General features: G+C 42.9%; 1 protein-coding gene across 6 annotated transcripts in view; it reads left to right on the top strand.

Moving 5' to 3' along the window:
- CCDC157 (coiled-coil domain containing 157) overlaps positions 1-16,153 on the top strand; it is a 37,361-nt gene that overhangs the window by 5,308 nt on the left and 15,900 nt on the right. For 5 of the 6 annotated variants that reach the window (XR_010792855.1, XM_066603771.1, XM_066603769.1 and 2 more), the window contains exons 2-8: positions 206-457; positions 4,472-4,640; positions 4,812-5,460; positions 5,540-5,617; positions 10,997-11,184; positions 11,685-11,861; positions 12,000-12,162. Coding sequence is in view for 5 of the 6 variants with exons in the window: in XM_066603771.1 (XP_066459868.1) it covers positions 210-457; positions 4,472-4,640; positions 4,812-5,460; positions 5,540-5,617; positions 10,997-11,184; positions 11,685-11,861; positions 12,000-12,162 (1,672 nt within the window). In the remaining variant the exon portion in view is untranslated. The remainder of the gene's footprint in view (positions 1-205; positions 458-4,471; positions 4,641-4,811; positions 5,461-5,539; positions 5,618-10,996; positions 11,185-11,684; positions 11,862-11,999; positions 12,163-16,153) is intronic. The other variant, XM_066603770.1, reaches the window with a different exon arrangement.

The raw sequence follows: 16,153 nt of genomic DNA, 5'->3' as shown, positions 1-16,153 counted from the left end.
TCATAGGGCTAAAAGTAGGGACAGATCCCCTTTAAAGTAATTGTCTGCTGTATTTGCTTCAATGCAAGTACCGTGCCGGAGTTCATTGCTGTCTGATAATCTAAAAATAAGACTTTGGCAGTTTGCCCCCCCTTAATGAGTTGTATCACATGAAGTTTGCGTTCCCGTAATTGTCTTGTACCCTATGTGTCTGCTCTACTTCTAGGAACATGATGTGCCTGTTGGGCGATCGTACGTGTATGGAGAGTCTCAGGAAGGACATTACTGATCTCCAGGGTACTCTGATTGATGTGTTCTCCAGAGTTGGCGCTGTGCGGTCCCCGTCCTGGAAGTTTCCTGATAAGATGGCCTGTGATCTAGACTTAGTGCAGTTGTTGGACAGATACGATTATACGGAGGATGAGACAGACTACACGCAGCTTTCACACATGGTTTTGTTGGAGCTTGTAATCGACAGGTATGTCAACTCCTCAATGTGTCAATCTTTAGTAACTTAAGGCTGGATTCACACGAACGTATATCGGCTTGGTTTTTACGTCGAGCCGATATACGTCGTCTCTCTCTGCAGGAGGGGAGCCTGGAAGAGCCAGGAGCAGTGCTCTGAGTACCCGCCCCCTCTCTGCCTCCTCTCCGCCCCCCTGCACTATTTGCAATGAGGAGAGGCAGGATGGGGCTAATTCTTGGAACTTAGCCCCGCCCCCGTCCCACCTCCTTTTTATTGCAAATAGTCCAGAGGGGCGGAGAGGAGGCAGAGAGGGGGCGGGAGCTCAGTTCCTGCTCCTGGCTCTTCCATCCGCCCCCCCCCCCCTGCAGATGAGGACACCGTATATCGGCTCGGCGTGAAAACTGAGCCGATATATGTTCGTGTGAAACCAGCCTAATACATAATAACATAGTATGTTAGGCTGAATGAAGACAATCTCCATCTAGTTCAGCCTGTTTCAACCCCCTTCCTTGTTGGTCCAGAGGAAGGCAAAAAAAAACCCAGGCAGCCATTGTGCTCATTTGGAGGAAAAAAAGTTCCTTCCTGACTCGATAATGGCAGCCAGAGTAATCCCTGGGTCAACATTTGAGATCTTCAAGCCCGCTGGTCACCTAAGGTCTATATCCTGTAATATCATAGCGTTCTAGAAAGACATCTAGTCCCCTCCTAAATTCCTCTATGGATTTTGCCATCACCACTTCCTCAGGCGAGAGTTCCACAGTCTCGTCGCTCTTAAAGTAAAGAACCTCCTTCTGTGCTGGTGATGAGTAATTATATACCAGGTCTTCATTGCTATATTTAACCCCTAAACGCTACAGGAAGTACACTTATATCCTGTGCGTTCGTAGTTTGTATGGAGGGGTATCGGGGGTGGATCTTGCTCCATACAATATGGGTGCTGCCTGTTTTTTACAACCGACACCTGCCTACAACAGCTCTGATCAGCCGCACTCCTGATCCCAGCTGTTAGGCTTTTAAATGCCCCCGTCAATTCTGACAGCGGCAATTAAAAGCTCCAATTGATGTTTGGTGGTCCCAAAGGCATCCCCACGATGAAATCACAGGGTGCCGTGCAGTTGCCTATGTGGACTAAAAAAAATGTAAACATTAGTTTAAAAATGTTTTATTAATTATTAAAAAAATAAAAGGTAATGAAAGTTTAAAAAAAAACAAAACTTTTTCCATAATTAGAATAAAAAACTTTAAAAAAAAAACAAAACATATTTGGTATCGCCGCGTCCATAAAAGTCAGATCTATCAAAGTAATGCATTAATTACCCCGCACAGCGAATGTTGTCAGGAAAAAACCTGCACTGTTTTGGTCACACCGTGCCCATAATAAAAAGCGATCAAAAAGTCATGTGCTCCAAAATGGTACCAATTGTACCAAAATTACAAAGAGCCCCACAAAAAAACTAGCCCCCCCACAACTATATTGATGAAAGAATAAAAGTGTTATGGCTGTCAGAAGATGGTGGCAGAAGTTAGTTAAAAAAAATAAAAGTAGTACAGCAAACCTCCCCTCCATAAATTTGGTATTGCAGTAATTGTACTGACCCATAGAATAAAGTTATCATGTCAGCTTTGCTGCAGTGTGTACACCGTAGACACAAGACCCCAGCCTCCCCAAAGATGGCAGAATTTCGTGTTTTTTTTTCCCCAATTCACTCCACTTTGAATTTTTAACCCCTTTCGCACCATAAGAACAAGACACTTTTCGGGGATTTTACCCATGTGGTGGTTTTACTGCCCTATTTTTTTTTTCCTTTAGCTAACAAAATTATTTTTGCTGCGTTTTTTTTCCGTGACATATAGGGCTATTTTTTTAATACCTTTTTCACTGACTTTTTAAAAGTTTTTTAGTTTTATTAGAGGTAAAAAGCTAGTTTTATTTGAGGTAATAAACGATAAAATAAAGTATAGGGATGGGTTCCTCATTTTGTTTCAGTTGGTTTGATATATAGTATGTCTGGTTTTGGATTACAGGGTGCATACGGCGATGGTTTTGGTTGGCTTTGGGTTATTTTCTTTTTTATGTATATATTTTAATTTTATTCTGTAATTTTTTTTTAACTTATTTATCTAATTGTTTTACCATCTATGTCCCCCATGATGTCATTAAAGACCTCTGGGGACATTCATATATATATACATATATATATAAAATTAATTTTTTATTTTTTTATTTGAAACTTTTCCACTGTAGCTTGGGAATCCTCCATAGGAGCATCAGTTACACAGAAATAAACATCCCCCTGTAGTGACACGATAGTCATTAACAGAGCTGATCAGGGTGTGCTAGTACTCTGCAGCTCTGCTGTAACAGGGAGTCCCAGCAGTCACGTGATCGCCAGGTCACGTAGTGGAAGAAACACTTCCAATTTCACTTCTTAGTACACAGTGCTCATTGAGTGCTATGTACTCGGAAAAGGAGAAGGCAGAAGCAGTTAAAAAATGCTTCATTCTTCTCCTCCGGGTTGTCAGCTGTGACTAACAGCCAAGAACCCGACCTGCTTCTGCTTAATTGCAGGAGCATAGTCTTTAATCCCACGCCGTATTTCTGCTATCGGGCGGGATTAAAGCCCAGGACCAAGTGCTGTAAATTTACGGCGCTTGGTCCTTAAGGGGTTAAAATCTAACGCACATCATCAAACTTCTTTATATCATCATCTGTACTGCAGGCACAACCGTGTACATATCATAGTCATCAGCTGAGCCCCCTAAATCCCGCTCTCGGCACCCCTGACAAACGGTTCTTCTTCCATCAGGGAAGGCTGCAGCCAGTTTGACCTTTCACTGTAGGAGAAATGTAGTATGACAGAATGGCCGTTCTCTCTTCTGGTACATAGAGCGGGGCCCCGACCTCTATGACATTTATATGCCCTAATGGCTAATATGAACAGGGAATGCCATCTTGGCACAGTCCCTTTATTACGATAAATTGAAAAAAATAAAGTTGAATTTATTACTATAGCAATCTATGCTACTAAGCAGTGCAGTGTATTAGACCGGGCCCACACGAACAGGTCGGATTCCACATGCGAAATCCGTAGTGGAAGACTTGCGGTCCATTGTGGAAAGAAATTGCGTATGAACTTGCTTAGTCACGGATGTGTGCGAGTTTTCACGCACATGTATTGACAATGTATTGTCTATGTGTAAGAAAGATCGCAGGGAGGGAATGACACCAGAAAGTAGAACGTCGCTCAGGTGAAATCCTCTCGCTCGTTCCTCCAGCCAGAATTCCGACTTTTCTATTTGGTCTGCAAATGATTCTGCCGGTCACTTGCAATGTTCATTGCGTATGGGCTGCGGGTCACACGTATCCATTGACCTCAATGGAGGCCGTCCACACAGAATCCGCGTTAAAATGCAGCATGCTGCGATTTTTCATCCGCTCGTTGTGAAGAAAATTTCAAAAGTACATGCCTTTCAATGCCCGTGTTTTACCGTGTATCATCTGAGCGGGCGCCGATCGTGGAATCCCGTATTCAAATCTGATCATGTAAAACTAGCCTTAAGGCCGCCTGCACACGGGCGGAAATCCCGCGGCGGGATTTCCCGCGGGATTTCCGCCACTGAAAGTTTGCATAGGAGTGCATTACAATACGCACTCCTATGCAGACGGCCGCGGTTTGGCCGCGTGAAATCTCGCGCGGCAAACAAACCGCGGCATGTCCTATTTTTGTGCGGGGCTCGCACTCACCCGGCCGCCGGCTCCGGTCTGCGCATGCGCCGGCTGCGTGGCAGCCGGCACATGAAAGAGCCGGGGCTGCCAGGCGCGGGTGAGTACGCGCTCGTCCCTGCAGGCTCTCGGGTCGGGTCCCGCGGCGAGAATTCTCGCTGCTGGATCCGACCCGCTCGTCTGCAGGCGGCCTAATAGTAGGAACAAGCACTGTTTTGTGTTTTGTGTATCTTATATGTGTAATTCATAACACAGCATGTACCTCGCACCATTGCTTGATCACGTTGTGCTTCTCTGTATAGGCTGCTGCTTCTTCTTCAGAGCTTTGAAGTTTACATAGAGCTAATAAGCAACGATGGCAACGTCATGCCGCCTCAAGACCCTGGACCCTCAATGTCAATTGGATTGGCAGTACGGAAGTATTGGCGCAACATGCTGAAGTTGGAGACAGTTTACCAAAAGGCAGTGAATGTAAACATTCATTACGCATGTTCAATATTATATGTATGCGTGTGTGTGTAATATATACTATTCAGTGTGTGACGGAACTACATTAGTTTGCATTTTGTAATTAATTTGTCATCTTCATGAAGATTTTGATAAATTTGCATACTTCTGAATTCAGTTATTTTCTTTCTCCAGAGATCATCGTTTCCTGAAAATGTAATTACGACAAGGGAGCTCAAGACCCCAAAAGAACGTTCTTGCCTGTCTTCACACAGGGCCCAATCGGCCATGTCCCGCACAGAAAGTCGCCATCCTACCTATGGCCCACAGGAATCAGAACTTCCCATTGCAAGGGACATGCGCACCACCGGCTCCCAGACGTTGGAGTCTGCCCTTATTCCCTGTGACGCATGTGCCATTGCTCAGAGCAGCTTAAGAGAGGTTAGTGACACCATAGTTGGTGTATGCAAGAGTCAGAACTTGCCATCCTCTCTTATAAAAGTTCAAGAAGTCTTTCCATCTGAGGGAATCCTGTCTCCTTCAGAAATGCGGTACTGGGCCAATGAAGAAAGCAAGGATTTGGTTCGGATTGGCAAACATCTGACGGAGCTCACACAGCTCGTTGAGCCTCTGAGGAATCAGTGTGAGGCTGCCAATGTACAGAATCAGCAGCTGCAACGAAACATAGAAGATTACAAGAACCAACTAAGGCTACAGAAAGAAGAGCTGCAGCGACAGGTCAATGACCACGAGAAGAAGCTACAAGAGAGGCTACAAGTGAATGGCCAAAAGAACCAGGATGTGGTGGACCGACTAGAGAGGGACAAAGATGAGCTGAGGAAAGGTAAATGTTGTCTTGCAAATAACTTCTGTTTAGACACCCATTGTTTGTATACATAAACAAATGTGTGTGCTTCATTTAGGATCTGCAATTCTAGAGGAAAGAGTTTCTATCCTGAAAGAAGAGTTGAAACTGCAGCACTGCACTATTCGAGATCTGGGTAAGGGCCAATTACAAGATAGGGTGCTTTTACCATGTTTTATATCTCAATGACAAGTGCCAATTGAGTGATTACTTACCTGGCCTTCACACAGACCGATTCAGAGTGTATGGGGGGATTAATGATCATATGCCCCATATAGCTGCAGTCAGTTTGTGATATTCCATTTGCAGGCTTACTGCATCCTGTAAACAGAGGCACCAGCAGGGAATATAGCAGAAATTGTACTGGAGCTGTAGGGATCCAAGACTGGTAGGTTAAAGGGGTTTTGTCATTAAAAAAAATTATCTAAACATACCTATCCCTTCCCTGTCTGTCTCCTTATCACATTTTCTCCTGGTTGAGCTTCTCCACTGCCCCAGGTCAGCTCACTGCAGACTGGGCCCAGCTTGTTATGAAGGCTGCTTTATCACAAACTCCTTCCTGCTGGGTCAGTGAAGGTCACATCCCTGTGCTGTAGCTTCACTGCCTAGGAAGGAATTGTAATCTATTTCAGAGACAGCTCGCATGAGCAATCTCTGAAGTAGATAGGCAGTCCTCCTGCTGGCCTGTGAGCTGTGACGTAAAGTACATTGGCAGACTTGGCAGACTGCCAACCTAATGTACGTAACATCAGAGGAAGGAGAAGAATCAGGCAGCTGGAGCTGAAGTGAGCCCCCGGACTGCAGGAGACAGGAGAAGATAAGGGAGGTGAAGATCTGGTAAGTAGACTGATGGGGGAGGAATAGATAAGTAGAGCATTTTTCTTTTTTAGTGACAGAACCCCTTTAAGGCTGTTTTATTATTTTTTCGTATGGCCAGCTGGTTAAAAAATATTAACACAAAAAACCCCTTTAACAAAGCTGTTCTGTTGGCTGCAGATAGGTGGCACTATGGCTGCATTCATACACAGGTAACAACACAACAATACAACTAACTAGTTAATGGGATTTACAACTAAAACTAATTATAAAATTTTGAATATCTTTACATGTTGAAAATCATCATACTACAGTATGAATAATTAGATACAGGTAATAATGAACAAGGAAATCTTTTGATATCACCTAAAGAAAATCCATAGTGAAAATTACTTCATAAAAAGGTGCAAATCAAATCAAATATGATCATCAAAAGAAGTAGAAGGCAGCTTCTGAAGTGCAGTGTCAAAAAAGGGTCTTTTTATTCTATTAAAGCAGGTGTGAGCGTATACAAACACTGCATATGCACTCATTTATACACCCGCTGACATCATCAACATGTGCTTCAATTAGTGACATCATGGCAATGTACATAAGTTTTTTTTTTCTTTTATAGATGTACCTATCAGTGACTTTTTAAGGATGTTTGTATTTCTGTTGCAGTATTGTTTTCAGTGCAAATTAATCACATCCATGTCTGTGCCTTGTCATAAGTATGTGTGTATAACTATGCATGCCTCTTCGGATCTAGTTAATTTAAGAACCCTGGGTAGGTTTGGAAACTCACATTAACATCATGTATTTTTGTTAGCCATTACAAGGTATCATATCTACAGGATTACTTGGTTTCTCTTGCTGAGAACAATCACATTTAAAAAACTAAATAAATGTTTATACAAACATAAATCGCCTGGTAATGTACTGCATGTCACAAGATCCAATGAATAGATATAGCAGAGAACTATAAGTTCACATTGTATCAGCATTACATTCAACAACACATGTGTAGAAGATTTCTTGCAGCTGCATATTCAATGAAGCTGTCAAAGCTAGATGCTGTAGGAGAGAGAGTTGCATGGAGACAGAACGCTGTGGTCATCTGCACACTTAGACTCCATTTACACTGACAGATCGCTCAAAGGTCGCTCAAACCACAGTTTGAGTGATAGTTTTGAGTGATCACCTTTGCATAGTCTATAGTAGCTAAGTAGCTACTTAAGAGCTATGCAGGCGGAGCAGGACACCGCCACTATCTCTCGGCGAACAATACAGCTGTTTGCATAAGCAAACAGCTGTATTGTTTCACGCGATTACAGCTCACATCCCACTGTGAACAATCAGCAGCACACAAGCTGAAAAAAAAGCTTATCAGCATTGCCAACTGTGATAACAGCCTGCGCCACTGATGAGAGTTCATCGCTCAATTCAAGAAAACTAGAATTGAGCGAAGAACGACTAGTGCATGAAAACTGCACGGTGTTCATGCATTTAGACCCAAGGATTCTCGCTCAAAAGACAGCTTTGAGCGAATTTTGAGCGAGAATCGTTTGGTCTAAATGGGCCTTAAGGCTCCTTTTACACGGAGTGATAAATCGTTAGCACGTAGGAACGATGACAGAGTTCACTCTTTCGCTTGTGCAGACCGTTTATCCAGACACCTGTTCACGCACAATGAGTGACTGATTATTTTTATGCCTGCATAAAATGAATGCCAAACAAGAAGTAAATGAATTCTCATTCGTCATTCAATCGTTAGCCGTGTTTACACTGAACGAGTATCATTCAAAGTCACAGAATCCCTCGATTTGTTTTTTTTGAACAATAATCGTTTTATGTAAAAGGGCCCTTAATGAAGCTCTTAGAAGCTCAGGACTGAAAATCAGACACACCAAGTGTCAAAACTGGGGGGAGGAGGAACAATACTCCGAGAAACAGACACTGAAAGAGAAAAACAAATATTCAGTATATATGTCCGAACTATAAAAGAGGAAGCAAAACCAGTTCTCATAGCAAACAAAGGCTGGAAATGCCTCGCTCTGTATATTAATACATTCCAGAGTAATACATAGAAGCTGCATGACAGCAAAAAAAATCACGTTCACTCTTACGTATTTACTGCATGTCTGAAACAAGTTCACATGGCGACTAAGATCTGAAAATGGCGCTCTCTGTATATTACACTCCATAGTAATCCATATTGGCTGTGTGACAGCAGAAAATACACTTTCACTCTTGCCTATATATTGTATGTCTAAAACAAGTTCACATGGCGACCAGTTGCTAAAAATGTCGCACTCTGTACATTATGTATGAAGAAGAAAATGCATTTGAAATCCATACATTTACTATGTTTTTCTCTTATGACCAGTTTTTGGATGTCATGGTGTCCAACCAGGGGACAGACTTGCAATGATTGCGCTTTGACAGTTTCTATCCTAAGGCACTGATTAGATTCGGGGGGCATCGGGGACCTCTGAATAATGATCGGGGCATTTAAATGAATTGACAGCAGCGCTGATTGGGGCTGTTGTAGGCAGGTGTCTGCTATCACAGACAGCAGCTGGCACCCACCTTGTATGGAGCGGGATCGGCTTACCATCCCACTCCATGTAAACCCCCCACACCCAGGATGTAAATGTATGCAATGTGGTGTTAAGGGGTTAATATACAGAGCGAGGCATTTTCAGCCTTTGGTTGCTATGATCTTGCTTCGCTTCCTCTTTGTTGTTCAGACATGTATAGTGAATATTTGCTTTCCTTTCGGTGCTCAGTGTCCTTTACTTGGAGTATTTGTTCCTCCTCCCCCAGCTTGGGCACTTGGAGTGTCTGTCTGTTTTTCAGTCCTGAACTTCTCAGAGCTTGATTTGAATATAAATCAGTGGGGTTCCCACTGCTGAGACCCCCGCTCATCAATACCACCTACCATTGAAAGTTCATGTTCTCTATGGGGACTTAAAAAAAAAAAGTAAACAGCAGTTTAAAAAAGTTTTACTAATTATTAAAAAAATAGAAGGTTATATGAGTTTTTAACACCTTTTGCAATATTTATAGTCAAAAAATCTGAAAAAAATTCCCTAAAAGCGTATTTAATATTGCCGCGTCCATAAAAGTCTGACCTGTCAAAGTAACACATTATTTACACTGCACAGTAAATGTCATTAGAAAAAAAATAAATGCCTTCTCCAAGAACAAATGTAATAAAAAGCGATCAAAAAGTCACTTGTACTCCAAAATGGTACCTGCAGAAACTACAAGTCGTCCCGCAAAAAATTCGCCCTTGCACAACTATGTTAATGGAAAAGTAAAAAAGTTATGGCTGTGAGAATATGGCGGCAGAAAATCATGTTATTATTTTTAAAAGTAGTACAGCATTAAAAAAACGCTATAAATTTGGTATCATACTGACCCATAGAAGTTATCACGTTATTTTTGCTGCAGTGTGTATGCTGTAGAAACAAGACACTCTCCAAAGATTTTTTCCTTTTTACTCCACTTAAAGTTTTTCAGTACATTATATGGCGCACTACATAGAACCATTGAAAAACACAATTCGTCCCGCAAAAAACAAGCCTTCAGATAGTTATGTTGATGGATAAATAAAAGGGTTATGATTTTTTAAAATGAGGCGGAAAAAACAAAAATGGAAGAACAAAAGTTCTTCATCCTTAAGGGGGGTTAAGATAGTAGTATAAGCTGGACAGAAAATTTCGTAAAGAACGCTGGATGGACTTCTCTCACTAACGGTTTAGGAAGAATGTGTGTACTTGCCGTAGAAATATAGTAGAATATGGTAAATTGGGAGTATGTGGGTCAAGGGTACAATCTATGGTTAGGGTATGCAACAAGGATACAGTACTTTTCGCTAGAACAGATTTAATGCAAAATGGCTCCTGTCCACGGACGGATTTGCATGGCGGAATCCGGAGCAGGATTCCACCTCTGCACTCCGCAGCAAATTCAGCCCCTTAGCATGCAATGTAAAAATGCGATTTCCTGCCGACTCGCGGAAATCCATTGCGTTTTTTTCCACTTGCGGAGAAGAAATTACAGCCGCAAATATAAAAAGGTCGGATCGGAAGCAGCAGACGTCTCAGCATGCTGCGATTCTATGTGCGCTACTCACTGACGGCTTCCATTGAAGTCAATGGAAGCCATTCGTCCTGCGGCCATTCTGCAATCATCGCCATAGCAACAGCGCAGCGTCTTCTGTACTGTGCATGCGTGTTGGAGCACAAGCCGGCACATCCGCAGCACAGAGAAGAGACACTAGACAGGTATGATGGGGTCACCAGACGGACACCGAGTCGAAGTCCGCTGCGGGACTGTGGACAAGAGCCCTAAGGCTCATTGCTATCTCCATAAGCATGTTATCCGGAAACAACTTGGTTATGTTTGAGAAGTTGCAGAGCTTCTATTAGCGCTCCTACCTACGTCCGTTTTTTAACGCTGCGTTAACACTGTTTGTTTTTTTTTTAACGCAAATGTCAATGGGACTTTCTAATGTTAAAAGCGCATCGCACAAAAATCGCAGAGCACGAACTTGCGATGTTAGAAAGTCCCATTGACATTCACATTAAAAAAATGCAGCGTTAAAAAAACTCAAGTGGGCAGGAGTCCTAACTGTTTAACTGAAACCTAATGTAAGAACAGACTTTTAAAGACTGGAAAATGTAGTGTTCTGTACATTTAACCTACTTAGAACTGGCAAGACAGAAACATTTAGCAGAGATGCAGAGCATGGTGCACAAGGAAGAAGTGTCTGTACTGGAGAAAAAAGTTAGTGACTTGACAGTCCACCTAGAAAATACATTACAGAGACTTCAAGAATCCGAGGAGGCCGTATATAAAGAGAGAGCTCGCCGGGAGAATCTTCAGAACCACAAAGAGGTAAGCCCTGAAAATGTCAAAGCCGTCAGGCAGCAGAGTGGCATTCTGATTCAGTATAATTCCCTGGGGAAGCTCTCTGTAAAGAGGGGTTATGCCAGGATGCTCAGTCTCTTTAAGAGTGTGGGAAGCCTTCAGCACCTCTGGCAAAGAGCTGCCTTACCGGGAAAGCCAAAGATAGCCTAACATTTCCCCTACAGTATTGTGACGGCCGTTCACAAGATGTTAGAATGTGTGCCATGATGGAAGGCTCTCATGCTGAGCTGCTCTCCGTCCTGGGTCATAGAGGGTCCTAAATGGGGGAACCCTGCTCTATAACATTTATATGCCTTTATAGGTCATCTCATCAGGGGACGCCATCTTGGCATGACCCCCTTGAGTGTAGCTCAACTTTTGACATAACCACTTGGTATTTTTATGTTTTGGGTTTTTTTATGTTCCTATTCCTTTACAGGATAATTTGTATATAATTTTAATAAATTAATTTCTGCTGCTGAACCCAGTCATTACAGGCAAAGCAGAAGTCACTGTTACAGCAGTTGGATCGATTATCCCAAGAGTGTGAAAATTTGCGTGGTGCCCTGGGTGATTCGGATGAAGAAAGAGCCAAAATAGAGGAGCAAATAGAGCAAATGAAAAGAGAGGAAGAAACTTTAAAGCACCAAATGAAGGAACAACAGGTACTGCAAAATAAATGATTTATTTTTGTGGCAATAGGTTTCACTTGGTGCATCACCATTTCAGTAATCAAATATGATTAAAAGACCGGCATTCACTGATGTCTTTTTTACTATTTCCTTCCACTTTACCACACACAGGACACAATAAAGATACTTCTGAAGGAGAAGGTAACATTGGAGGAATCTGTTGCAGATGTAACGAAACAACTTACAGAACTACAAGGATGCCTTCAGGAGCAAAAGGAAAGAGAGAAGTTACTGGTGTGTTACCCCGACTTGCATCCACTCCCAGAATTTGAGAGTAAGTGCAGAAAACCCTTATTGACTTTTCCTACGACAGACCTATAATTTAGATTAGATTTGCCAGATACCTCTTTTTATATTCAGTATGCTTTCAGGTATTATGTAATCCTTTTTATCATCCAGCCATCTAAATCATCAAACTGAACTTCAGTACCTTTTTTTTGCTGACGTGTGCTACCGCTGCGTTCCTGCCAGCTTCAGATTTCCGCATTGTTTCTTAAAATAGCCACCGGGGTGCAAAAACGAAAATTTCCCACAATGCCCCATTGCCAGTTACTGCCGAGTGCACATTCACAACTCTACAAACTGCATCGTTATTACAGAATGTGAAGGCACTGAGCATGCCTGATCAGTAGCGGAGCTTACAGGACGTAACCATTGGATACCAATGGAGGGCTAAGCAGGGGAGGAAACCACAAGTAATATCTCTGTGACACAAGTTATAACATCATATTACAAAATTACATCTTATTGCCTTACAAAGCTTATAACTTTCACTTTGAATTGCTAGAATACCCCTTCAATTAAATATATTACATTTGGTTCATGTATAAAAAGCTTACATCTTAACCCTTTGCAATCCAATTTTGGATTCAGGGTTTCCTAGGGGGCTTTCTCTTTCTATCATTATATAATGGCACCATCTGCTGGCTAGAGCCAGTACTACGGTATTTGACATGCTGGAGAAGCCCCCGACAACAGAGCGGCCAGTAATCTACAGTAAAAATACCCTGCCGGACGTCTTCTGACATCGGAGCTGTACAGCCTTCAATCAGAATGTCTTTAGACGTCAGACAGTGGATTGGAAAGGGTTAATAAGGTTTTCTTCATTTTTACAATTCCTGTTCATTACAAGGGTTCCACAAAAATCAGCTCGCTAGAGGTTATCCTATGTGACATTTTTTTCAGGCATTTTCATATCTTGCAGGTAAGCTTAATAGAAAAATGCCCTACCCAGATCATGCTGCATTTTGAAGAAAAAATAGCAGTGACTCCTAAGAAATGTAAACAAAGAACAAAGAAAAATACATTAGGGGCGATTTACTAAGCTAAATGTGCCAGAATTATGGATACATTTGTGCAAAAAAACTGGTGTATATGGTGAATGGAGAGGGGCAGGGGAGAGCAAGGAGTGAAATCTTCTCTAGCTCTGTGAGCGAGCCAGCGATACTCGCTCCTGCGCATCAGTGCAGGAGCAAGTACACACAGGAATAAGTGTCGGGCATCGTTTGCCCGACATTCGTCCCGTGTAAATCCAAGACGCCCTGGGGCAAATAAAAAGTATCACACTCCAGGGAAAGACACTTCGGAGACCTGAAACCTAAATCTATCCGGGGAAGAAGATGAGAGTAAGTGGTATCATGGGGGTGCCCAGACAGACAATTGAGATCCTATAGGAGTCAACTGTTAGACAGTCATGTGCTGGGTTCATAATACCATTAAAGTCACTCCTTAATATCATCAGTGCTGGATCCAAGAGTACCACCTTGGCCATTTTATCATGTAGAACATGAATATCAGCAGAGGGTGGTAAATAGTTATTAACTATAGTGAGAAGGCATCCATTGCAAATACCTTGGAGTACAAGAAATTGACCCCTGAGACAACATGAAACTGCTTAAAAGCAAACATAATTGACTTGGCCACTAAAATAGTTACACCTCCAGCATAATTGGAATACGTAGCACGATAAACACAGCCGATAAACGCATGTTTAAGCGCCATCACCTTAGACCCGGCAGGTGCGTTTCTTGTATAAAAAAAAAAAAAAGACAAGGGGGAAATAATTTTTAAGAAGGTTAAATACCAAGGCCTCCCTAATCTTGGAATTAAGTCCTCTAACATTTTAAGGTACTAATTTAAGCTTAAAGCAGCTACTGAGATATAAGAAATCATGTAGGCACAAGACACCCTCATTATTGCATAAAAACAGTAGCGCCATGAAGTAAATATGAAGACTAAACTGTTAATGGCAGTAAACAATAACCCTTCCCGTCCTACCCAACCAAGCACAGGTTTGAATCCCTGAACAATCAAACCAAAGGGGGAGAAAAAGGCCCACCAATAAGACATCAAAAGGAGAGAAAAGAAGGGAAAAAAGACAACCCATAAAGGGGAAGAAAGTGAACTCCCCTTTAAGTAAGGAGGTACAATAATTCACAGCAATAAACTTTCAAAGAAAACAGAAACAGATGCCCTGTACAAGATCCTGAAAGAAAGCCTGCCCAGTCATGGAGGGGCCTCCACCCACAATAAGATGCAACAATCGGGACAATATGGTGCATATAAGTATAAACTTGGGGCTGACTAGATATACACCTGAAAAAGGGTACGGTTAGCATAAAATAACAATTGCAACAAACACCCAGTGTGGATGTGCAGGCCGAGGCAAACACAATTACAAAGCCAATTGTAGAGAAGCCTATTGTCAGCAGAGGCCCATCCATCCACAGGTACAACATAGTGTAGACAAGCTGCTTAGACCGCAGGAAATTTTTGACACTTCTTCTGCACTTCCAAGGAATAGTCTCAGGAAAATCCTTATAAAGTGTCCTCCAATCTTTAAAGGGTCCAGCCGACAATTCAACTAGAGCACTTTATGTCTGTCCCAATAGACTAAAAGTTTAGCAGTAAATGTATGAGGAGGAGTCCCTGGGGGTGGAGCTCTAGTTGGGATATGATGTGCACGCTCCGCACAATAGAGAGACGAGAATGAGTCCGAGGAATAGACGTCCTTAAGGAGTGACTCAAGATATTTACAGGGTTGTCTCCCCTTCACTCCCTCCAGTAGCCCTATAAATCTAATGCTGCATCGGCGGGAGCAGTTTTCCAAGTCATTGAATTTCTGTTGTTGTGCAGAAGAAGTAGACTCAAGAGCCTGAGCTCTAAATGGTGCGACCATGTCCTCCAAATCAGAAACCCTGGTCTCCACTGCAGTAGGGTGTTCTCACAGATTTTGCACATCCGCTCCTAGCAAGCTGAAATCAGGTTATTAAGCATATATCTTCTCCGTCAGCACAGACCGACACTCTGTTGTTGACTTGATAATATCCTCAGTAGTCGGGCCAGTAATTGGAGCCGTAGCTGGGGTAGTCGTTCCAGAGAAAAGCCCCTGAGACTCTGTAGAGACTCGTAGGTTGAGGATCCGCCATAGCACAAACTGCTGTATCTTATTAGTGAGCTTGGTCTGCTTGTTGGGAGCCATGCAAACTGAAGAGGTACACAAAACAGGAAGAAGTGTGATCTGGAGCAGATATAACGCCAAGCCGGAGCTATTATGGTATCACAGGAGAGTACTCAGAGAAAGAGTTGGGTGTTCACCACATCATAAAAAACCTATAAATATCAGACCGTGGTGAGCAACCCATAGTGGCCACCTGGTGGCAGCAGCAGTCAACAACCCGAGTACAACTCCGGGAGCAATTCGTACAGCAAAGTTATGACACACAGCTCAGTAATTATAAAGATCTGGCATAAATGTCGGTGACATAAAAAAAGAGTTAATTGTAAAGTCTCTTACTGTATATTAATAGTTTTGGTGGAGAGGATCCCGATGAGGGAGCCTCATGACCTCCCATGTAATAAATCCAGACGGACAAAAGGGACAAGGTGTCTAACCTGCACAGCACTAAGGAGAGAGGAGCCAGCAGGGTCTTTAGGGGTCTGTCTAAGCACTGGGAGCCCTCTGTACTCATCTTACCTTCAGGCCCGCCGGACAGAGAGGCTGTCGAGACTGTCTGCCCCATGGCAGCTTGATGAGAGGGGCTGCAGCGAAGTATTGAGGTGCACAGGGTGGAAACCCACATTGAAGCCAGCGGAGGCCACAGGCGGCTACTGCCGTAGCCAATGGTGTGCTGCAGCCTCTTTAGCTGCAAGAAGATGGTGGCCGTGGAGTATCCCTTCATGTGCTGGAACCTCGGGAAACAGCATGCCCTGGCAGGATATCGTGTGCCTCCAGAGGCTGGCAAGACCCGCAGCTGACTATGAGA

Source organism: Eleutherodactylus coqui, chromosome 5 (assembly GCF_035609145.1).
Source record: "Eleutherodactylus coqui strain aEleCoq1 chromosome 5, aEleCoq1.hap1, whole genome shotgun sequence".
Classification (NCBI taxonomy): Eukaryota; Metazoa; Chordata; class Amphibia; order Anura; family Eleutherodactylidae; genus Eleutherodactylus; species Eleutherodactylus coqui.
This window is presented reverse-complemented; position numbering and strand designations above follow the sequence as displayed.